Genomic DNA, 24,440 nt, shown 5'->3' on the forward strand with positions numbered 1-24,440 from the left:
GTGGCTCTGGGGGCTCCTCCCTGCCAGTCGGGAGCGTGGCAGACCTGCTGCCACACGCACCGAGGGAAAGCTGCCTCTGAGGAGGTGCCAAGGAAGCCACAGCAGCCGCCCAGGGTGCAACCTGATCCCCTGGGCTTGGCTCGGTTCCCTGTCCGCACACAGTGAGAGCTGGGCGTGCCTTCTTTCCCAGAACTGAAGCTCTGATGGGTGTATTTTTGCTGACAAAGGTCACCAAAAATGTTCTGGCCGAATGACATTGCAGAAGAGAGTCGTGGTCACTTCTGCAGCGGCTGGGTTTTTAACTTTCCCCGTTTGGAGGCTATGACGGCATCACATTGATTTTATTTTTTTTTTTTGATGGTTGTTTACGCAGGGCCTTTTCCCGAGACGAGCCAGAGCAACACACACGTCCTGCTTGTGACTGACTACTTCACCAAGTGGGTGGAGGCTGCTCCTCTGCAGAAGAAAGATCCTTTCTCCGTGGCTAAAGCCTTGGCTACTGTTTTTTACAGGTGGGCTCCTCTGCTGTTGGTTATATTGCACCTCTGCAGTGCCATGGGGAGTGCTGGGGTGTGTTGCAGAAATACCCGGTGTCCTCAGGATGTTTTCCTCTGAGAGCAGGAACTCTCCCTTCTACAAGGGAGACCATGCAGTGCCTCTCAGCTGCATGTCCTTGGGAAGATCCTCCTGTTCTGGACAGAGGAGAAAGAGGCAGGAATGTTTCTCTGAGTAGCCCGAGGCCAGGGGAGCTGTGTCCCAGTTCTCTGCAGAAGCTTTAAAGCCATTCCCGGATTTCTCCTAGAAAGTGTTTGTGTCACCATGTGACATCGTCCGTGTGGAAAACACGTGGGGCCAGTGGAGATTTGAATTCAGAGCAAGAAGCTCCTCTCGTTTCTCCTGCTGCCTCATCATTCAAAAGCGAACAGGCTTGGCTGGTTTGGAACAGAGGGACCTGCAGACCTCTCTCTGCTCTTGGGGACATGAGGTCATGGCAGCCTCATTAGCAGCAGCTCCACTAGAGGGTTCTGTCCCCTTCCTATCCCATTTGCATCCATAGAGATGGAGCTCCTTGGGCTCTGCCTCAGCTGATGGAGTAAAACCAGTTGTGTGTCCTCTTCTTGCCCAGGTTTGGTGCCTCCAAGAACATTTACACCAGTCAGAGCTGGGACTTCTGCGAGGAGGTAGGTCTGGTGTGGGGTAGTTCAGGGGGAAGCAGCATGACCTTCAGCAGGCTTTTTGGGCAATGGGACCTTCAGCAGGCTTTTTGGGCAGTGGGACCTTCAGTAGGTTTTTTGGGCAGTGCTTTCTGAGCAGCAGGTCCTGAAGGCAGAGTTGTGATGTGCTGTGTAGCGGGGGCGAGGAGCTGATGCTGCCTTATCCCTGCCCCACTCCTGTTGGGAGTGGGAGCTGATTTGCCAGTGCTTTCACCTTGGCAGGGATTTCAGGTTGTGGATCAGTGGTGCAAGTCCTCTCTGCTTAGAAGGAAAGACCATGTGCATGAAATTGCAGCCCTACCCTGGGATTAGCCCATCTTCCCAGTGCTGTGGAAAGCTTCAAGCACAGAAGTTGTTGCAAAACATTTTCCCAGGTTTAACTTTTCTGGGGGAGCGTTTTCTGCCTCACAGCCTCTCTTGGCACGGCGGGGACGGTGCCTTGGAGGCTGCTGTGGGGCTGACGCGTCGTGATCTCCGTGTTCCCCCAGGTCAGCCGGCACCTGTGCGAGCGCTGGAACATCTCCCAGCTCCTCACACCCACAGACCCTGCAGATCCCCCCAGCCCTGGTGATGGCAGTGCTGAGGTGCTCAGAGACTCCATCTGCAGCGTGGTGAACGAGAAGCCCAGCGAGTGGGACGCGCACCTGGACCCCGTGCTCTTCGAATTCCGCACCTCCATCAACTCCGCCACCAAGTACAGCCCCTTCTTCCTCATGTTCAACAGATACGTGTGCCTGTCCTCAGAGGTAACTGCCCGGCCCAGGGGAGCCTTGCAGGAGCTTTGGCACTGCTGTAGTTGCAGAGTAACCCCTGAATCTGTGCCTTGCAGGTAGATTTTGTCAAGGACTCCAAAGAGCAGGGAGCTGGCTCCGGTAAGGCTGAGAGCCTCCCGCCGTTCACAGCCACGGTGCAGGAGCAGCAGAACGTGGTGAAGGAGATTGTAAGTCTTGTGGTGCCTTGAAATCATTTTGCAGTTAAGTCCAAGGCTGGCCTGAGAGGAGAGGTGGCACCTCAGTGTGTGCCAAGGGCAGCAGGAGCAGAGCTGGACCCTCTGGGCCAGCACCACAGGGAAGGGCTGGTGGTGCTGCTCAGAGGTGGGTGATGAAACATGAGGGACTGACTTACCCCATCAGGCTAATGAGAGCTGTGTCCCAGCCTGCCCAGCTCCCTGCCTTGTAATCTGCATCCCAAATCAGCCAAGGGATGATTTTAGGCAGGGACAAGAAGCCTTCAGGGAGATGCTGTGTAACTACAAAAGTTTAAAGTAACCCTGCCTCAAAATGGAAGAGGTTGGGGCTGCTGTGAGGAGCAGTGACTCAGTGGGCAGGGAGATGGGCTTGAGGAGCAAAGTCAGCGTGCAGCTCCTGTCTGTCTCTGATGTGCTGGGTGACCTTGAGCAGCTCATTTTGTCTCTCTGTTCCTTGGTTCCCTCACTTGAAAAATGACCTCAGTGTCCCTGTGAAGTGCTTGGTGAGCTGTGTGCCAAAAAACCACAGACAGGGCTCGAGTGCTTTGTTTGCTCAGTCATTTCTTACACCCAGTCAGGGTTCTGTGGTTCTCTCTCTGATCTCACCTGGACTGTGGTTCATGCCAGAGAATGACAGGAGGAGTATGGGACAGGAGGGAGGAGGGCCTGGGAGCTGGATATGTAGGACCTGATCCCTTTGGCAGCTCAGGCTCACTAACTCAGCTCCCCTTTGTGAAATGCAGCAGTGAGAGCTCTGTCCTGTCCCTAAGGGAACCTCTGCTGTTGGGATCACCAGCTCTGTCCTGCATCCAGACAGGGATTGGGGCTGTAATGAGCAGGAGGTGACAAAGCTTCCCTGGGCTTTGTGGCACTCCAGCCAAGATCCCCTTCTGCCCTCTACTGATGGAGTACTGACAGCTCTGAGTACAGCTGTGGAATTGCAATTTCACATTGCAAGGTCTCCTGCTGGTTTGGGCTGGTGAGAGCAAGTCTGGGAAGCCTCTGCTGAGTCCCTCCCTTGCCCCAGGTGCATCCAGCTTTGACACTGCCAGCTCTCACTCACTCTCAGCCTCTCTTATGAGGAGAGACCGTGGGAGCTGGGCCTGCTCAGTCTGGAGAAGACTGAGAAGGGATATCATCAATCCCTAGAAATATCTCTGAGGGGTGTCAGGCTCTTCTTGGTGCTGCCCAGTGACAGGATGAGGAGGAATGGCCATAAACTAAACCACAAGAAGTTCCACCTCAACATGAGGAAGAGCCTCTTTCCATTAAGAGTGGAAGAGCACTGGATCTTCCCAGGGAGGTTTTGGATTCTCCCTCTGTGGAGACATTCCAAACCCACCTGGACGTGTTCCCGTGTCACCTGCTCCAGATCTCCAGAGGTCCCTTCCAACCCTAAGGATTCTGGGATTCACTGAGCTTGTGTCAGAGCTGGGCTGATTCCTGAGTGACACCTTGGAGGCCCAACCCCTCCGTTCTCCTGGCAGGTGATCTCCAACATGACCAGGGCCTGCAAGCGGGAGCAGAAGGGTGTGAAAAGGAAAACTCGGGGCCTGCCCTCTCTGGCCTTCAAAGTGGAGGACAACGTGTTTGGGGGCAGCACTGCCAGCTCCCTGAAGAAGCTGAAGAAGGGCCAGTTTGTGTCGTTCCAGATCGAGACGGTGCTGCCCCCTGAGCAGAGCATGGCTGGCGGGAAGAAAACCAGTTAACCCTGGGGTGTTCCGGGGGTCCTGCGGCGCCGGGGACAGCACGCGCTGTCCCTGAGGTTTGTGGCCCAGCTGTGTGGGAGTGCAGGGTACAGATGTGCCTGCTCTGTCCTGGGAGAAAGGAAGGGGAAGGTTCAGACAAGGGGGTCTGTTCAGTCCCTTCCTGGTCCGGGTTTGCCCTTGGATCATCCCTCAGACCGAGGGAGGTGGCACCATCCTCGTTTAGGTTTGGCAGGGAGAGACTCGGTCCTGCCAAAAAAGCTCCACCTTGACTGTGGCTTGGAAGTTGCCCTTTGGGAGTGATTGCACCAAAGCCCTGGAGGGATCTGTGTGCAGATGGAAGTGAAGCAGAAACCAGACCCGGCTTAGCCATGGACAATGTTTCCTGCAGCTTAAAAGTGTCCCTGCTGTGAGCCTGAGCCAGGAATAGTCGCTCCAGGTGTGACTGTGTTCCTGGTGGATGTGGGAAGATCTTGCAGTGAGAGATTTTTTTTGTTTTTGTTTTGTTTTGTTGTTTTGTTTTAAGCACTTACTAGCAGAAATAAAATCAACAACAGAATGTGGTATTTTTGGTTTTGGTTATCCAGGCAGAGAAAAATGAATTTGTCTTTTGTAACATCACCATTCTGTTCTCTCCAGAAATGGTGTGAACTTCAGGAATTCTGACATCTGTGCCAATGCTAGTGAGGGTCACAGGGGTGTTTTTAAGCCCAGCACTCTAAAAACGCAGGGAAACCTTGGGATAATGGCACTGCCCTGCCCCTTTGTCACCTGTATCGCTCACCTGGATGCATGGTTGCTGTCCAGGGAAGAGGCTGAGCCCTTCCATTCCTTAAGAGTTGGAGTGGGAGGTGAAGGTGAAAGTAATTTACAAGCTGGATTTCTTCAAAGTGGATCCCTCTGTGTTAGGGGTTAATTAAACCCCCACCTAACCCCTCTTTAAGGGTTAACTTAAAATATTATTTCGAGTTCTTATCCCGGTTGCTTTTGAGCCAATTCCTGTGTTGTATTTTACCTCTTTACTGCACTAATTACATAGAACCAATAAAATAATCTTTAAAAATTAAGAACATGTACATTTGGAGAGGATAAAAAACCTTCTAAAGTGGGGAAAACTCCGGGACCGCCTTTGCCGCGTCGGGGCGAGGTTTACCGGGACTGGGCGGAGCGGGGGGACCGGGGACCCCCAGCTCGAGCCCCGAATTTGGGGGGTCCCCGGTGCCGCTGGCCGGTCCGGCCGTGGGCGGGGCCGGGCGCGCGCCGCAGGAGGGGCGTGGTCGGGGGCGTGGCCACGGCAGAGCCACGCCCAGCAGCGACCTTGTTCCCGGGACGCGCCGCCGCCGGTCCGAGCGGGCTGAGCCGCCGATCCCCGAGCCGCCGCCGGTAAGAGCCGTCCGGGCGGGCCGAGGCTGAGCCGCTCGGAAGGGGGGAGCTGTGTGTGTGTTTTCGGCCGGGGTACGGCGGGCACGGCCCTTCCCGGGTGTCTCTCACCTCGCCTCGGGACGTTCTCCTGCGCGGGGAAGGCTGGATGCGAGTGGGGACCTTGGGCGGTTCCAGCTCGGGGGTTTGGGGACGTTGCTGCGGGTGGTGGGGAGCTGCGGTGGCTGCCTCCTACTCCTCCTCCTTCTCTTCTTTCTCCTCCTCCTCCATGGGCCGGATCCGCGCAGCTTTGCAGCGGATGGCAGCAGCGAGCACCCTGGGAAGCGTGTCCTGCTCCTCCCTGGCCCCGCTGCTCTGCTTGGCCTCCATCCCTCCTTCCCCACCCACCCCGTAAACCCCCGTGCTTCCCCAAATTGCAGCCTCTGCCTCGTTTTCCTCCGCTTTTTAGCTTTTTATCCCACTTGCCCGGCCGCAGAGCAGCTCTCGCCCGAGGGCGCAGCCTGTCCGGTGCCAAGGGCTGCCCTTCGTCCCGGTGGTTTGGTTTTGGGGGGCTGCGCTCTCGCAGGCCGGAGTGTGGCCGGCACACGGCACCCCTTGCTCGGTGCCGCCCGCACTGTGCACCGTCACCAGCTGCTGACCCAGCACAAATTTCGGGATCGGGTACCTCCCTCTTGCCAACGCGTGGCTCCTCAGGGCATGGCACCGGAGCAGGTGAGCGGCTCGGCTTAGAGCAAGTCGAGCTTTCTGCCCTTTCCCGTGTCCCTTCCGAACCTGCCGGACACAACCCCGGGCCACAGCAAAGGCAGCGTCCCCCCCGTCCCGGAGCCTTCATCTCCCACGGGACGAAGCTCTGGAATTCCAACCCCTTTTTAATTTCCTCTCGGGATTTTTGTTGTGTCATTGAACTGCACGCTGACTAAACAGCGGGTTTAGTGGGTTACCCTGAATTAATATCCAAGAGGGCTGGGGACAGTAAGGTGTGACAAGCTGCAGTACCTATGGTTTAGTCTTATTTTGATGAGGGGGTTCCATTATAGAACTAATCTGCTCCCCTGTCTGCTTTCCTACAGTTTTGACTGCTTGGTTTCAGCTTTGTCTTGGGAAAGGTGGGCAGGGACTCTGGGATCATGACTGTCCAAGTTTACACGGCTCTGTAGGGCAGGACACGTGGCTGCACGGGTGTCGTGGCTGCACTCAGCAGCCGCCACAGCAAGTGGGGACGAAGATTCCCATTGGATGTGCAGACTTCTGCTTTGGGATTCAGGATGGGTGAAGGCATCTGGGAGGGAAGTTTTTCTGTGCTGCTCATTTAATGAAACACCTTGGGCCATGTGTGGGAGGGCAAGGAGGTGCAGGTAGTGGTGTGTGGCATTGCGATGGGTTGGTACGAAGCTGGCACAGTTGTCGCCCCATCCTGCTTCCCTTTCCCTGCCTCCTCCCTGGGGTAAATAACCCCATCTCCTTCTTCTCACCTCACAGCAGAGGCCGACATGAGCACATCCTTCCTGTGTTAGGGCTTCCCCTCACCACGTCAGTGACTCCCAGCCCGGTGACGAGGATGCGCGCTTGGAAGGCGGTGGCCAGCACGCTGGCGCTCAGCGGGGCTGATGTGGTGGTCACCACGCTGCTCTACACCCATGGCCAGGGCGGCCGGAATGTCCTGCAGGACCTGCGGCACTTCAACATCTTCAACTCGCTGCTGGACATCTGGGGGGGCTGCCTGTACCGCAGCTGTGTGCTGCTGGGTGCTGCCATCGGCGTGGCCACCAACACGGCCTACGGCCCCCGGCGCCTCAGGGCATCGCGGACCTTCATCGCCGTCGTCTGCCTCCTCATGGGCATCTACATGATGGTGAAGCTGCTGCTCTACTCGGAGGTGCGGAAGACCATCAGGGACCCCTGGTTCTGGGGGCTCTTTGCCTGGACCTACGTGGCGCTGGCGGCCACCTTTGGGCTGTGGCAGCTGCTGGCTTGTGTCACCTCCTCCCGCGAGGCGCTGGGGCCTGGCTCCGAGTCCCGTGCCGAGGTGGAGGAGAGCTGTGATGGGGGCACCTCGAGGGACAAGAGGGAGGAGGCAGCAGGTCCCACCATCCATAAACTGCTGTCCTACACCAAGCCGGACGCCTTCTTCCTGGGCATCGCCTCCTTCTTCCTCCTCGTGGCTGCCTTGGGTGAGTGAAGGGACCAGGAGGGCCGTGGTGTGCTCCCATCCTTGCCAGGAGGGACGGGGGAACCATGGTGCTGGGGCTTGGAAGAACCTTAGGATGGCTTTTTCTGGGGGGTGCTGGGTGGCATGTGCTGCATGGGGTGGGTGAAAAATGCAATGGGGCAAAACCAAATGCAACAGGAGATAAAACACACTGGGAGTGCAACATCCCCACGTGCCACACTTGCAGGGTGTACTGTGTGATGGCCAAGTATCTCTGTGGCGGGGATGGGGTTGTCCACAGGCTGTCACAGTTGGGAATACAGGTCCTGTGCAAGTCCCATGCAGTGGGGCTGAACCTCCATGTCCTGTGCTTGTCCTGCAGGAGAGACCTTCCTGCCCTACTACACGGGGCTGGCCATCGATGGCATCGTGGTGCAGAAGAGCATGGATCGCTTCTCCACGGCAGTGCTGGTCATGTCGCTGCTTGCCATAGGAAGGTAATCCAGGGGCTGGATTTGGCCCTGGCAAGGAGTTTGGGGTTTTCCCACAGGAGCTCGTGGTGATGGTAGGCACAGGCACTCACTCCACCAGCTCTCTGCCACACCCCAGGGATGTGCTGTGAATTCTCTGCGCTGTCACGATGCAGAGAGGCATCTGGCAGTCACGAGGCCTTTGTGTAGCCCTTCATGTCCATCTGCTGGAGGTGGGGGAGCAGGAATGAACACAGGGAATGGGTTCCCTGGGGCATGCTGTTCCAGCAGTGCTGTGTTCCCTCCCAAAGCTTGTGACTACTGTGATTAGGACCAGCCACCACTGTGCTGGTGGCACCCAGGAGAGGTGTGGGCTGGTGATAAGTGGTGTCAGCACTGCCCAGGCCCTTGGCCCGGCGTGGGGGTGTTTGTGTTGCTGAGAGGGTTTTGTGTCCATGGCTCTATAACGTTTCTTATCTGCAATTAGCTCATTTGCCGCAGGTATCCGGGGCGGCGTTTTTACGCTCATCTTTGCAAGACTGAACATCCGCCTTCGCAACTGCCTCTTCAGGTCGCTGGTGTCTCAGGAGATGAGTTTTTTTGATGAGAATCGCACAGGTTGGTTCCTCTCTCCCCTGGATTTGTTCTAACCCCTCTATCCCATCCCAGATTTTTTCCCCTTGGCTTGCTCTGCTGTCATACGGGGGGCAGCCAGAGGTGGTGCCCACATGCTCGTGGTTAGAAATAGAGGCAGAAAGGTTTTCCCTTTCTGTGGCCTCCCAGCATGGGAATGTCCCATTGCCACCCATCAGTCTGGCATCCAGAAGTCCCACCCCCAAAACTCCCATTTCCTTCCTCCCATCAGAGCCTACTGGTGGGCTGCTCTCCAGCTCTGCTCCTTTCCCTGACACCTCAGATGTGTGAGGCTTGCTGGATGTGCTTGTTGCTTTCCCTGCTTGAAGTTCAGTCCTGTCCCAGTCCCGGTCCCAGGCCGTGCCACTCTGGTGTAACTTTCACACATTTAATTTTGTCTCAGTGGTATTTTTAGTTTTGAGGCTGTTGCTGTATTTAGCAGTCACTGCACAGTGCCTTGGTAGCTGAGGACAGCAGAAGTGGGATATGGGTAACCCTGGACTTGCACAAAAGCATGGGAATTCAGCTGGGCTCAAACACAGGCCAAGGCTTTAGGAGTTCAATGTGATGTTTGCTGGCTGTAAAACTCAGCTCCACCAAAAGGCACCGCCAGAGCTTCATCCCTTGGTAGCTGGACCCATGTCCTCAGGTCTCTTGGGTCAGCTCCAGGCTGTGGACTGTGTGTGGCCTGTGAGCTGCCCTCCAGCACAGGATGCTGCCACAGTCCCCTCTGCTGTCCCACAGCCACCCTTGGTGACCCAGGGATGTAGCTTCTGCCTTCAGGTGCCACCTCCTGCTCCTCGTGCATGCAGCAATCCAAGCTCCTCTGTTTTGCTTTGCATCCACAGCGGTGGAGAGTTGCCCCCCTTCCATGCCACCCTTCAGACCCCCAGCTGGTTGGATGGGGAGCTCCATCTGGCCCCTGGGATGTGGGACACAGTTAGACAGTGACCTGCCATGGTGACACGTCCCTGCTCTCCCCTTCCCTGATCCCTCGTTGCTGCAGGGGACGTCATCTCCCGCCTGACTTCGGACACGACCATCGTGAGCGACCTGGTCTCCCAGAACATCAACATCTTCCTGCGCAACGTGGTGAAGGCCACGGGTGTGATCTTCTTTATGTTCAGCCTCTCCTGGAAGCTCTCCCTGGTCACCTTCATGGGCTTCCCCATCATCATGCTGGTGTCTGATGTCTATGGGAAGTACTACCAGGTAGGCAGGAGCAGACACAGTGCTGGGCTGGTCTTCCTGTGAAGCCACCAAGGAGCTTGTGGGTGGCCTTGGAGCCGGTGGGAGTGATGCTGGAGTGGTGCTGGAGGGTTTTGCTGCCAGCAGTGGAAGCAGGTCGGTCACACTAAACCTGTGTGGGCAGACAGGTAGCCTGGGCTCTTACCTTGCTTCATGCCCACGAGTGGAAGCATCTCAGGTCTGACAGAAGAAGTGGCTGGGCTGTGGAATGTCCTGTATGCATCTGCCTGTCCTTGTGCCATCTCTCCTCCCGCTTTGGAGTCACTTGGTGGGGTCTCAGAGCCCAGGGCGAGTGGGGAGATGTGCCATGGGCAGTCTGGCACCTGCTGAGCTCCCTCTGCCTCCCTCTGCTCTCTGCAGAAGCTCTCCAAGGACGTGCAGAGCGCTCTGGCCAAGGCCAACAACACGGCTGAGGAGACCATCTCGGCCATGAAGACCGTCCGCAGCTTCGCCAACGAGGAGACGGAGGCCAACGTGTACTGGCAGAAGCTGCAGCAGGTGTACAAGCTCAACAAACGGGAGGCCATGGCTTACACCTACTACGTCTGGTCCAGCGGGGTAGGTGGATGGCCCTGGGGCTGGGATGGGCAGGGAAAGCTCTCCAGATCCCAAAGCACATGTGGTTCTCCTCCACTTCCAGGGAACTCTGTGGGGTGAGCCCAGCCTTGCTGTCTGCTGCCAGTAATCCCAGGGCTCTTGATCATTTGTTATTTTCATCCGTCAAAAAATACATCCCGTTCCGCCGCGAGGCAGCGTTGTGTCATTCTGTGGAACCGTCTGTTTTCCCCTGCAAATGGGGCAATAATTGATAAGAGCTCAAGGTCGTGGAGCAGCCCATGCCTGCGTGGTGCTGCAGTGCGTGCCTGTGCCAGCTCCGCTCCGGGGCTCCGGCTGGGAACAGCCGCGGCGTTGGTTGAGCTTCTGCTCAGGAACGGAGATTTTCTGCGTGTGGGTGGTGGCAGGGGGAGGCTTCTGGGCTTTGGCTTTGGGATTTTTTTATTTCCCCCCTGCAAAAATGCTTTTTCATCGTTTAACACCAGATGGTTTGGGACTTCTCCAGTGTCGGCAAAACCCTCACGTGAGGCTGCCCTTGTCCCTGCACGTTCAGGGATCGAGGCAGTCGCTGGTGAAGGGTCTGTGAGTTATGGTGCCTTCGTGCAGCTCTGAGAGACTTTATGGCTTCCCAAATCTGCAGACAAAATGGAAGCATTATTAGCATTGTTTTTGGGCTCCCAGGTGAAGCTGGAGAATGAACTGGGTTGACACAGGTCTTGACTAATCTAAGAAGGCAAAAGCCCTCAAAAACTGCTCCTGCAGGGCTCACATAGAAAAAGGACAATGGATAAAGCTCAGCCTTGGTAGAGTCTTTCTTGGAAGGAATGCAGGAGCTTAAGATCAGAGCATGGCAGAGCTGTAGAGGATGCATTTTTTTCCTCTATATTTTTGTCTGTGTAAATTTACAGCCTCTTCTGGTCCCACAGGGCTCCAGGGCATCGTTCCTTTTTGGAGCACCTAGGCAGCGTGGAACAAAACCAGCTGAATAAAAGGGGCTGGTATTTGTCACATCAGAGCTGATCTGTCTCCTTTCTAGAGTAGGTGGTACCCCCCCCCACTGACTTCAGACGACAGCTGGGGTTATGCTTCAGGGACTTGTACAGGCAAGGAGGATATTCTGCATTAACTCCTGGCTTGATTTTGTGTTCTAAATTAAAATGTGTCACACTCATAGAACAGAAAGTTTATTTTAGTGGTGAGGTGACTGCATGTCTTGGATAATTTGAACACAGTTTATTATGCTTGAGGATCTTAGAGAGAAGTTCATGAGATGTTCTGTTATTTCAGATAAATTCTGCCTCCTTGGCTGTTGTCCCTTGGGACTTGTTTTGTTGTAAGATATCTGCCCAGCTCCTTAAATCAGCCCATGTACTTGAGTTGTTTTTCTCATTTCCATGCTTGCTCCTAGGGCTGTCAGCTGCACTGTCAGAGATTCTCAGCTCAGGGCTCAAAGAATAAATGTCAGCACATGAAGCTTGGGCTGTTGTGAGAGTAATGACAAAGGCACCAAAATATCCTTTGTCCTTGCTGATTCTGGGGTGTTTTCTTGTTTTCAGCTGACTCTGCTGGTGGTCCAGGTCAGCATCCTTTACTACGGTGGGCACCTCGTGATCTCTGGGCAAATGACGAGTGGAAACCTGATATCCTTCATCATTTATGAGTTTGTCTTGGGAGACTGCATGGAGGTGAGTCCGTTTTAGCAGGGAATCCCAGAATGGGTTGGTTTGGAAGGGACCTTAAAGACCATCTCATTCCAACTCCCTGCCATGGGCAGGGACACCTTCCACACCTTCCCAGGTTGCTCTAAGCCTCATCCAACCTGGCCTTGGACACTTCTATGGATGGGGCAGCCACAGCTTCTCTGGGCAACCTGTACCAGAGCCTCCCCACACTCTGACACGTTTCAAGAGGGTGTTTATCTCCCAGAAGGTCCCAGGGCACTTGCAGACATAGATCCAGTGCTGACTTTCCCATGACACATTTCTTTGGTGCTGTGGCACTGCCAGAGGGGGGATTCTCCCCACTGCTCCCCGTTCCTCCCCTGCTGTGGTCTCACAACTTTCATGTTCCTGAAGCAGCTTGTCCCCCAAAAAGGCAACTGGGACCAGAGGGGTCAGGCTGGCCTTGCTGAAGGGCAGAGCCCTGGCAGCCTGCCAAGCACATTTCCTGGCGTGAAGAATGAAGGGATTACAAAGCTGCCTGTTAAATTTCAGGCTTCATTAAAAACTTAATTATATATATTTCTTTTTTCCTTTCCCTGGAATAGGCTGCAAGCTGCTGCCTTGGCAGCACATTAGCAAGATGGGATTGTGGGTGGGATGGTAAAGCCCACCCAGGGCTACCTTCCCCTTGCAGAGGCATAAACTTGGCTAATCCAGGCAGGAATAATCCAGTCGAGGTTTCCTCACAGCCAAGTGTGGTTTTGGTGGTGCTTCAGCCTCTGTGCAGGGGCAGAGCAGCGCTAGAGGCAGCTTGCCCAGCTCTCACCATCTGTTCAGATGACTGCAGGCTCTGGTGGGGTTTCCAGGCTGTGGTTTTGGTGTGGATTTAGTTTGGTTTGGGGTTTTTTTTTACCCTCCTGCTGGGAGGGACAGTTACAGTACAAACTGTTCTGCAACTCTGGATTTAATATTGAAAAACACCCTTTCCCTGGGTTGTCCATACCCAACAGAAGAGGAAGAGTTTTCTTTTCCTTTGTCTGATGACTGCAGTCAATGTCAGGTGATGGGAGACCCGGAATGCTTCAGCCATTGTCCTTACAAGTGGTGCTGGCTGATTTCTCCATCACTTGGGAGGATCTCACTGCTGCCTCCTCCCTTCCAGTCCATCGGCTCCGTGTACAGCGGCCTCATGCAGGGAGTGGGAGCTGCTGAGAAGGTCTTTGAATTCATTGACCGCAAGCCCACGATGGTGCACGACGGATCCCTGGCCCCAGATCACGTGGATGGGAAGGTGGAGTTCAGGAATGTGACCTTTTCCTACCGCACTCGCTCCGCAACGCAGGTTCTCCAGGTGAGCCCTGTGGGCACTGCGCACTCCCAGCACCACGTGCTGCCAGAACCAAACCCCAGCCCGTGGGGAGTGGCAGCTGCCCGGCAGAGATGTGCAATGGCAGGCTCAGTGCGTGCTGGAAAACAGATTAAAAGGAGCAGCGGGTGTTTAGGGCTGGCCTTCCTTACAAGGAATGAGATTTATTAATAAAACCCTTGTTCCCCGCTCAGGCATTAAACATGTCAGCGTGGTACAGGGCTTTGTGCCAAGCTGCCTCAGACTGTTTCCGTGGGAGAGGGGCTGGGATCATGAGGCAGGGGGAAGTAGCAAAGAGGTCAGCTTGCTTTTTAGAGGACCTGCTACATCAGCAGGCAAATCTGAAGCAATTTGGAGGCTTTTTGCTTCCTCAGAGCCAGGAGAAATGGCTGATGTGGCACATCACCAAGGCAAAGGTGTCACTCTGGCCAGATTCTGGCTACTTCTCTTGTGTAGTGTCCCAGGACATTGAGAAAAGCCTGGAGCTGAGCACGCTCTCCCGTCCATGTTGCAGAACGTGTCCTTCACCCTGCACCCCGGCAAAGTGACAGCGCTGGTGGGTCCTTCAGGGAGTGGGAAGAGCTCCTGTGTCAACATCCTGGAGAACTTCTACCCTCTGCAGGATGGGCAGGTGCTGCTGGATGGGCGTCCCATTAACATGTACGATCACAAGTACCTGCACTCCGTGGTACGAGCGACTGATACGTGTCTTCTGGTTGTGATCCCTGTGTTCTGCTTAGCCCAGTTACCACCTGCAGGGCTCAGAGGGGATGCATGGCACTGCTGCACGTTGCTTTGGATTTGATCTGGCAGCTTCAGAAATGTCCAGAAAGCTGGAGGTTGGAAGTGGTCCAAGAAATTAATTTGGATAATTCGTGGGGGTGGAAGGGAAAGGGATGGAGGGTGGTTTCAAGGGGAAGGCGAAGCCTTCCAAAAACAGAAGAAAAACCATGTTTTGTTTGGTATTTTTTGGCTAACACAGTAGAAATATGTTTTTGGCTGTTAGCTTAATTATCATCTAAATTTGGTTTGGAAAAAGAGTTTTGCATTCCTTCAGCAATTTCTACCTTAAGATCTTACAGTAATTCCCAGCTAATGGGGAGTTAAATCTCTCAGGATCCTCAGGCAGCAGCTGGAACACCAGAAGGGGGCTGGTGCTTTGCCTAGGAGAGGGGTGCAGGCCCCTCAGCTCTCATCTGTGTGTCAGCACAGATCAGCCTTCATCTCTGCAAGTAACTGCCTCCTTTGTTTGCCCCCAGAGCAAATGGCCTCAGCAGCCAGCAGGAAAACCTGAAAACAATTGATCAGAGACAGGCTGGAAAGCCAAAGTCACTGTGACTAATTTACATTCCCTGCCCGTACGGAGCAAAAATCAAAGGCCAAGCAAGTCTTTCAGTTTAGAAAGCCTGGTGTGGTGTTAGGAGCATGGTAAGAAGTCAATTAAAATATGACCGTGTCTCCCTGGCTCTCTCATGCAAAATTCTGAGTAATAGTTTGAAAGGTTTGATTTATGCCAATATCAAGGGTTTGATAAAGCAGCTGAACGTGACAGTGAACAGCCATGGCTGTAAGGCAGGACAGGGAGACTGTTGCTAAGCAATTAAGGAATTGCAGCAGTTACATCCCTAACTTGCTCATTTGGGATTAAAAGATGCAAGAGGGCTCATTCACACGGCCCAAGTGTGATTACTGGCCTTGAAAGGAAAATCAGCAAGGGCCTGGGAGAGGGTCTCTCCAGCCTGACTTATCCCAGCAACTGATTTTCCATTCTGGGAAAAGCAAACAGTGATGGGAATAACAGATCTGGAGCAAAACCACAGCAGGCTTTGGGAGGGGGAAGCCCATCCCAGAAGCCAACGTGCCAGCATTGCATCGGGTTTCTTTCCTGCAAAATGGCTTTCCAACAGAAGATGCAAACTGGGCACTGTGATGTTGGCATCCTCACTGGGAGCTCACCTTGAGCACTTCTATGTCTTGGTTAATGATATTTCTGTATCTTGATCTTGGTCCTTACTCAGCAGGAACAAATATCAATGGTCTGAGATATCGTGCAGTGCATCTTCTGCTCCTGATCCCTGCTCTCCCTTGTTTCCTGCAGATCTCCCTGGTGAGCCAGGAGCCCGTGCTGTTCGCCCGCTCCATTGCAGATAATATTTCCTATGGCTTAACTTCTGCCTCCTTCGAGTCAGTGGTTCAGGCTGCCCAAAAGGCCAATGCCCACAACTTCATCACCGAGCTACAGGATGGCTACCACACAGGTACCCACCCGCTGCTGGGCCTGGCAGCTGCACTTCCTGGCAGCTCTTGGTTTCTATTTTGACCCCTTCCTCTCTCCCTTGACCCAACAGAGGCAGGTGAAAAAGGAGCTCAGCTGTCTGGTGGGCAGAAGCAGAGAGTGGCCATTGCCAGGGCCTTGATCCGAGCCCCTCCCATCCTCATCCTGGATGAAGCCACGAGCGCGCTGGATGCAGAAAGCGAGCACGCGGTGAGTGGGTGACCTGGGTGTTTGGGCCAAAGAGGGTTTGAAGGACAGACTGTAGCCTCAGTGTCCAGCCAGGGGATAAACCTGCTCTTGACATGGTGCCATCAGAGGGTTGAGTAAAGCGCTAATTCTGTGGCAGGAATTTGCTTCCAATGCTCTTATAGCCAGCAGGAAAGGAATAATTCCATGCTCACAGCAACCAATGCCTGACAAACCTGATGAGGAAGGGATCTTTGCTGATTTTTTGCAGTGTGGAGAGTGTTAATTGACATACAGAGATTCTGTGCAGCCTTTTAGGACAGGATACAGAAGAGGACCCTATAAAATGAGGCTGCAGCAAGGAGGGTAGGACTGCCTGAGCTCAAATCCCAGCCAAGGCACCAAGGAAGCCACACTTGCAGGAAAAGCCTTGAGCATCCTGTGAACTGGTTTATCTGTCTGGGATGTGATGTACCAGCATCAGTTTGGCCTCCCTCATGCAATGACACAAGGGAAAGGCTGTTAAAGGCTGGGATTTCAGGATGTGCCTCCAGTTCCAGAGGACAAATCCTGCTGGGGCAGCGCAAGTGTCTGACCTTGGAGCAGCTTGCTGCCTCACAGGTCCTCAGTCACATGTGTGGTACCTGATGGCAGCCCAGGGCTGGTTTTGGCTACCCAGGGGTGTCAATGTGACATGTGCCTGATGGCCACCTGCCTGCCTTTAGACGTCAGTGCTATTGTCTCTTGACTGGGAAAAAAACCTGTCTTGCCTTGTCTTGATACACTCAGGAAAGAACTCTGCTTTTCTGAGCAGCTGTGTTCAACCAGGTGTCGGCTCCCTGCAGTCTCTGCCAGCACCACATGGCCTCCAAATTGGGGCCCCAGCTGTGACAAGTCCCCAGCTTGCAGGATCAGACCTGTGTTCATAGCTCACCTGGCTGGGCTGAGATGGTCTTTGGGCTGGGAGCTGGGCTGGACATGCTGGTGCTGGTAGCGCTGCAGGGAGCCAGAGGAGAGCACATCTCCTGTCCAGAGGTTTCTGGACACAGAGCACAAAGCCGCTGCTCTCCCAGTGCCAGGGCACTAACGCCTTTTCTCCCCGCAGATTCAGCAGGCGATTTACGGCGACTTGCAGAACCACACGGTGCTTGTCATAGCTCACAGGCTGAGCACTGTGGAGAGGGCACACAACATCATTGTGCTGGACAAGGGCCGCGTGGTGCAGCAGGGCTCGCACAAGGAGCTGATGGAAGAAGGAGGCCTTTATTCCAAGCTGGTGCAGAGACAAATCCTGGGGCTGGAGGGGGGCGGCACGGACAGTGTCCAGCCTGCAGCCCGGGGGGATTCGGCCAGGGCGCCCGGCGGGCTGGAGGAGGAGTTCAGGATAGACCATTCCCTGCCGGCCGCGGCACAGGACGATTTCACCAACGCCGCTCCCAAGTGAGGGCGGCCACGGCCGGCGCTCGGACGCTCCCTGGACGCTGGGACGGAGGTGGCAGAACGGCACCGCTGGCTCGCCCCACGTCACACACCCTGCACACCCAAACACACACCATAGAGCTTCCTGCAGGACGGGCCTGCGGGCACCTGCCGGCTGGCAAAACAGGGATTCACTCGAGGGAGCTGGGTCTTTAGCAATTCTCAGCATTTCTACTGGGTTTCTTTTCTTACTACCAGTAACTCCTCTCGACCGGGACTTTTCTCCCATCGAGCTGCATGTGTAACTGCTATTAACTGTAATGGATGTCAAATGCATGCGTGGAGGGGAAGGTTGAAAACCCCTCCAGGAATTTCAGGGGGTGGCTTTTGTGGCTGGATAGAAAAAATGGTGACTGTAAAATAAGGTCCTGCTCCCTCTGTCAATCTATGGGGCTAATCCAAAGTTGGCTGAAGCCTGTAGGGAGTTCCCATTGGCTTTGGTGAAAACTGGATCACTCCCATGGAGCTGAATGCTGGGAGAGTTTTGCACTGAGTTGCCTGCAGGCTCAGGCTCTCAACCATTGCTGCTGAGCTTGTGTCATGTAGTATCCATCCTTGCTGGGACAAGCCAGGAGACCGAGAGGCAGATGTTATTTCTGATTTGCTCTTGGTGCTTGGTGGGCGTTTGTTTTTAAGGATGAAATGTTTTACCATAACTGGGTTAGGTTTTGGGGCTTGGGGTTTTTTTGGTTTGATTTGTTTGTAGTTTTTTAATGTTATTTGTGTGCACTGTGCAATGTCTGTCTGGCTCCAGCATCCACTGAGAATTGGTCTGTTATTTCAGAATTTTTTTTAACTCACAACCCCGGTGCTGGTGTGAAAAAAAACCACTACTAAAGACAGGCATAAAACACTAAAAGACAGCACTTTATAAACCCCACCAAAGCTTTGTTCAGCTTCAGGCCACACTAGCGACTTCACTGCATGGGAAATCTGTTCTGTCACCTTCCTTGAAGTCCAACTTCAGCTGCCTGAACTTTATAATGTGTTTCTTTGACTATAATTTATTTTAGTATGAGGGATAGAAAGAAATGTGTTGCTCCTAGCCTGTGGGGTAATGGCTCAGGCTTATTAGTGTTATCCTGCTATAGACTGGTGAAAAATCCTATGCAGCCAGGCAGGTGCTGTTTTAAAAATAGCATTTTTAGGGGAACACTGACTTCAGACTCTGCATAGTTAAGAAATTCTCTCAAGCACTTTAGCTCTCATGTTTTCTGATACTTGAATGCTGCTGCATTTTCCTTTCCAGCAGGTTTGCATTTTTGTTATTGGCAATGTTTTGTTTTCATTTAGTGATGTTTTACAAACTCTAAATTTAGTGTCCTTGAGGAGGGATGCTCAAAAAAAATAAAATACTACCTCTGCCACTCAATGTCAAGCCGCTCTGGATGGGGGTGTTTTTTGCTTTCTGGGTTTTCAAGGTAACATCTGACCAGAGACCACAGCTGAATGCAGCTGCTCTTGCACATGTTCTGGGGAATGACAAGAGGAGCCCACAGAGAAGGAGGTATGTAAAACACTTCAGCATCTGATAATGGCTGTGAGCCCAGCAGTGGGGATAACTCATTTCCATCCCGGATCCTGTTGGGTGTCAGTCTCCCAGGGAAGGACAGGCAGTCTAACCTGTTCTCAAAGCACGGTGCTTCCTGACTGGAATCTTTTCAGCTGCTGGCTTTTGTGATATGATAACAATCTGTGCCTCAGAAGAAGAACAAGATCTCTTTTTGTTTTCCCTCCCTCCACTTAGGGAACCTGTGTGGTGCTCTGAACTCCTCAATCACCCCTTCAGTAAATGGCCAGGAGTTCCTGCTTGATGAAAATTTGCACTATGGGTATGAGGAGGTTGGGGGTTCCACCCAATGCTGACAGGCAAGTGATTAATTCTGCATTTTTATCAGTATCTGAGAGCAGAATGTGGCCACCAATTCATAGAAGTGGAATTAATTTCTGCTTAATAAAATAACTAGGGGAAAACCCAAATTGGTTTACCTGGGAACTAAGGAAGCCAGCTCACCCTGTGAAGTAGTGGTAGGACAATGATCACTAGTACATGTGATGCCAGGAAAGAGAATTTGTGTCCTGCGTGTTCCTCCTAGGCAGGGCTGCAAAAAGGGAACTGGAGGGTGCAATCAGATTAGTTTTATTGCAGAAATTACACTGAATTTCAGGAAGGGAACTGTGTTTCCCAAGGCTGCTGTGATGATAATCCCAGCATTGTTAGGTCCAAATAGCTTCATTTCCAGTGAAATGGCACACTGGGAACAGCAGATTGTCTCTGCTGGTGGCACCAGTCCAAGCTGATAACAGGGCTTGACTTTGTTCATTGCCACAGGTGCTGAATTCTCTCTTCTGCATCCAGATAACTCAAGGCTACTTTTCCCCTAAGCCTCTCATCTTGTGGCTTGAACGGGCCCTTTTGTTGTGCTGTTGGCATGTGACAAGCAGCACTGCTTGTGTGCTAAAGCCATGAGGGTTTTCTTATGCCCTGGAACATGGGTGCGAGCTCCACACACCATCAGGGATCCAACAGAATTAATCTAATGCAGATATTTTTGCCTGCACAAACCTTGGGACTGTACAGAAAATCCTACCGTTCTAAATCATTCCAACTATGGCTTCTTTTTGAAGTGAAAATCAGGGTCAGACGTGCCCATTGGCCAGACTGAGCCTGGCACTAAAGCTGTGCTTCACCCAAAGCAGCAGTGGGAACTGCTCCAGGGCTGGAACACGAGCTGCTTCCTGGAGCTGCCCAATCCCTCGGGCCTGGCTGCCTGTGGGCAGTCTGTGTTTCAGGATATTCTCCTGGAAACAAGGCCACTGTTCCCTCTGAAAACCTGGACTACAGTATTTTGTGGCTGTGACTTTGCCTAGAGTTGACATTTACAGGGGAACATGAACAAAATCAGTTCAAGAACACAGAGTGATGGAGATAAAAGTTCCTTTTCTTCAAAGGGAAAAGTCCTCACAGGGAACTCTGAGGGATTGATCTGAAATCTTAACCTGGGGGCACTGAAGACTGTCCTGGCAGAACTGTAAGCAATTAAGCATTTGAAAGCACAACTGACTGCAAAGTTGACTGTATATCCCATAGCAGGTTGTTTGCCTCACTATTAATAAGCTCTAACCATTCCCTGTAATAGGGATAACCACAGCTTTATTTGATTTAAACAACAGTGAACCCCATCCAAGGTGAAATCCCAGAGTAGATCCTACAGTTCCAGCACTTCCCCAAGGGACAGGGGTTTACCCTGCACCTTTGCACAGCCAGGGTCTGTGGCTGCCTGACCCAGAAAATGAGCACACAACGATGGAAAAAACACAGCTGTGTTTATTCCAACAACTTGTCTCCTGCCACACCAACCTCTGCCTCAGTAACCAACTCTGTGTGTTTCAGTGGCTGCACTTTCTAGGCCTTCAGCAGGTCTGGAAGTGCCACAAGCAAACAGAAAGTGCTTCTAGTCGGGTTCAGAGATGTGGTTTAGTCTGGGGAGGAAAAATAATATCTGCCTCTTCTATTCCAGCTTCACTGTGAGCTTAAGGCAAGGAAAATATGTGCAGGTAAATAAACCTTCTCACACCTGCAGCTCCCTGAAAGGAAGGAGTACCTTACAAACACCTAATTCCTGCTCTCTCTCAGACAGCAGGGGCACTGATCTCTCCAACAGAACAGCTGTTTCAATGCCAGGATGCTGAATCTGCAGGTCATTTCCATGTGTGAAGGAATCTGGGTTGTGAAAACTAAACAGAAGTATATTGGCTGTGCTTAATATGCAGAAGGAAGTTAAATTGCAAATAAGCCCCAAAACTTATCTGCACATTGAGCAACCAGACTAACAGGGGTTAATGGACACCAGAGATGAGATTTGCAAATTTAGTGTGTACATAACCAACCAGTTTGTCCGGGAAAAGAAAATAAGATGTGAAGGTGACTTGCAAAATATGTGTAAATCTAATAAATATGCATGAGTACAGTGCAACTGACCATAAAAGGATATGAGGTAGCAGAAGAAAAGTCAAGATCAAGTTTAAATAGAAAAGAAAATACATTAACATCTTATTTAAACTAGTCTGGATGCCAGCTCTCCCCAAGACTGGAGCCTGACTTCTTATTCATCATTACATGGTTTCCCCCATAATCTTCACGAATTTTTTTATTCCAATTCTCCTGTAATAAGAAATCCTGACTTCTGTACTTTGCCTGCTTACAGTTCTAATGTACTTGAATGCTGTCACCCTTCAGAAGGATTTCAGCAAAGGCAAACAGGAACCGAGCCTGGGGAGACGATAAATCCCAGCCTGCAGCACTGCAATATTTGATAAACCCTGTAGCCCAAAATCCTGGTTTATCTGCAATCCTTCATATCCTGTCCGAGTGATGTGCTGTCACTAAACCTGTATCTTCCACAAGGACTGCAGAATGGGAAGGCACCCTCCTACCTGTCCAAATAGAAAATATAATTACACAGAAGCAGTTGACTTCTATCTTGTGTTTCAGCCTCTGCTGCTTTTCTGGACAACTGGAGAACTCAATTACAAGCAGGTTCTGACCAAAGTACTCCGAAGCAACCCAGATGTTTAATGCAGACTCCTCTCTACCATCACCAGAATCCAAATTACTGACACAGGGAGAAGTAGTGTTTTCAATGCATGCTGTACTTGAGCACAAATGAGTTATGTTGTCACCTGTGACCGAGCAGTTCTCATTATCCCCCTTTTTAGGGGCACCACGGTTGAGGGGATCTGAGAACTCCGGTCAGGATCACACAGCAAGGCAGTGGTAAAACTAGATTTACAACACGAAGCTGAGTCAGACTCTTCTAAACCATGCTGCCCCCAAACCATTTATTTAGTTTGGGTATGAAGTTCAAATTACCAATGTTCTTGTGAAGAAAGGGCTTCTCCTAATCCCTCGACTAACTCCTCTGTTTGTATGTGTGTATATCCATACGTGTGTTTGCATGTGCAGATTGACAGCTTAACCTGTAACTCTGTTTGATGGGCATGTGCAAATACAGGGTACGTGGAACTGCGTTGGCAGGACGACTATCTACTGGTTTTAAAGAACAAGGCAGGGCTGTAGTGACTGTGCAAACCCCTGTCAGTGCCCAGGGCACGGCTGCTGACTCACCTGGCACAGAGCAGAGGGCAGGTGTGCAGGGGTGGGTGAGTGCTGTGATACCTGCTGCATGCCTGTATCACTAAACACCTTCTCCCCACCCTGGCTCAGCTTCCTGCTGCGCAAACATTGCGCCCTCACCTCCCTCTGAGCGCACCCAGGCTTGTGGAGTGCCTTTGCACCGAGCAGCCAGAAGGCCTGGAAGGCTTCCTCTAGCAGGGTCACCTTGCTGGTCATTATTCCCTGTGGATAATAATGACAAAAAGGGCTTCAGGGAGGGTGAGAGGTGTGGGGAGCCAAGTTTAGTTATAGGACAAAAGAACAACCATAAAGCTGTCACGTCATCACAATGTCCTGCCAGGAGCTGCTGGGTCACTTCCTGAGTGTGACTGCAACTTCATTGCCTCAGAACTGTATTTGTTCACTATATGGATTTTTTTCCACCCCCCCAGTTACATCAAAAATATCAACTCCAAAGGACAAGGACCACGTGGCCATTCCCTCCCCTGCTCCCTTGGCTCCTGGTTCTCTCTCCAGAGTTACACACACGGAAATAATACACACACCCACACCCACGTAGGGAAAAAAGCAGGCCAGGAAGGTGGTGCATGCCAAGTGATGCATATAACTTAGGCTCTGTTAACACAATTAATTGTTTCCAGGCATAATTGCCTTTATCAGCTCTGCTAACAGCAGCAGTAATTGGGGAGCTGCTGCTCCTAAGGGTTACCACACACTGCCTACTCCAGTGTTGGTGACATGACTGATAAAAATCAGAAGAACAAAATATATGGTGTTTTAATTGACACAGTTTTTACTACATTGCCTTTCAAAAGTATTTAAATTTACTGTGAAACACATCTTTGACAGATTATTTATTGACCTTCACTGTTGAAGAAGAAAGTGCTTAGAGATGAATGAAATGACCTAGCACCAAAGCTTAGCCAGATATGATTTTTAGCTATTTTTAACCTAAATAAGTATACAGCCTAGGCTTGAGAACAATAATGCAATCACTCTTTTGAGATTTACTCCAGCCAAGTCCCAACCTGGGTAAGGAAACACCAGTTAAATCTACTGATTTTCCTTCCGAATTTACAGCTGTGTTGTTCTAAACAAAAGGAGGCCACGAGTGGCTACGGCACTTCCAGGCTCTGTGCTGGCGGGGCTGGGAAGGCTCCCTGAGAGCTCATCTCTGTCCGGCAAGACCCAGGGCAGGGTCCGAGCCATCCCAGGGACCTGTCCGAGTGTCTCAGCAGCCGCTCCGGGGCCACACCTGGAGCCCTGTGTCCACTTCTGGGCTCTCCATTCAGGGAGAACATTGAGGAGCGTGTCCGGGGAAGGGAACGGAGCTGGGGAAGGGGCTGGAGCACCAGGAGAGGCTGAGGGAGCTGGGAAAGGGGCTCAGGCTGGAGAAAAGGAGGCTCAGGGGCCCTTGTGGCTCTGCACAGCTCCCTGACAGGAGGGGACAGCCGGGGATCGGGCTCTGCTGCCATGGAACTGGGACAGCACCAGAAGGCTGGGCCAGGGGAGGTTCAGGCTGGACACCAGGAGGAATTTGTTAACTGAAAGGGTGATAAAACATTGGAAAGGGTTGCCCAGGGACGTGGTGGAGTCCCCATACCTGTATGTGTAAGGAAAGACTGGACGTGGCACCTCAGCGCTGTGGTCTGGTGGAGAAGCTGGTGATCGGTCACAAGCCGGACGCGATGACCTCAGAGGTCTTTTCCAACCTCAATGACCGATCCCTCGGGGATTCCGAGGGCCCCGAGTGCCTCACGTGAGCGCAGCACACAAAGCTCGCTCTGTGCGGGGCTCTGCCCATGGAGGGGCTTCACCCACGGACCCCTCACAGGAGCTTCACCCACGGACCCCTCACAGGAGCTTCACCCCCCCATCCCAGGGGCTCCCCTCAGCCACCGCGGCCCCCCCTCCCCAGGCCCCTTTGGTTCCGTCCAGCAGCGCCCCCCTCCCGCCGCGCGGCCCCCGTGGTACGCCCCGACACGCCCCCCCCGGCAGGGGGCGCTGAGGGCGG

At 52.7% G+C, this 24,440-nt stretch overlaps 1 protein-coding gene and 1 long non-coding RNA gene across 27 annotated transcripts; one reads left to right on the plus strand and one right to left on the minus strand.

Moving 5' to 3' along the window:
* Window positions 1-5,144: 5,144 nt before the first annotated feature.
* Window positions 5,145-18,667, plus strand: ABCB9 (ATP binding cassette subfamily B member 9). 26 transcript variants are annotated; one of them, XM_086855312.1, is made up of 14 exons: window positions 5,199-5,270; window positions 5,716-5,760; window positions 5,833-5,978; window positions 6,747-7,438; window positions 7,799-7,913; window positions 8,374-8,504; window positions 9,526-9,731; window positions 10,128-10,325; window positions 11,879-12,007; window positions 13,146-13,334; window positions 13,864-14,037; window positions 15,448-15,607; window positions 15,698-15,834; window positions 16,916-18,667. In XM_086855312.1, the coding sequence occupies exons 4-14, from the start codon at window positions 6,826-6,828 to the stop codon at window positions 17,252-17,254; spliced, it is 2,391 nt and encodes a 796-aa protein (XP_086711438.1). In that variant the 5' UTR covers window positions 5,199-5,270; window positions 5,716-5,760; window positions 5,833-5,978; window positions 6,747-6,825; the 3' UTR covers window positions 17,255-18,667. The 26 variants fall into 26 exon arrangements, 25 of the variants coding, with proteins under 25 accessions (XP_086711447.1, XP_086711434.1, XP_086711436.1 ...); XM_086855306.1 differs by adding an exon at window positions 14,090-14,188 and having other exon boundaries at window positions 5,235-5,270; window positions 5,716-5,978; window positions 13,864-13,980; XM_086855313.1 differs by having other exon boundaries at window positions 5,235-5,270; window positions 6,750-7,438.
* Window positions 17,971-24,350, minus strand: LOC111936375 (uncharacterized). Its single transcript, XR_002868122.2, has 3 exons — window positions 24,030-24,350; window positions 22,418-22,648; window positions 17,971-21,726 (listed from the first exon to the last, which is right to left on the minus strand). It is a non-coding gene; the product is annotated as an uncharacterized LOC111936375 (long non-coding RNA).
* Window positions 24,351-24,440: the final 90 nt, after the last annotated feature.

The sequence above is a fragment of the Cyanistes caeruleus genome, chromosome 18 (genome assembly GCF_971803275.1).
Source record: "Cyanistes caeruleus chromosome 18, bCyaCae1.hap1.1, whole genome shotgun sequence".
Lineage (NCBI taxonomy): Eukaryota > Metazoa > Chordata > Aves > Passeriformes > Paridae > Cyanistes > Cyanistes caeruleus.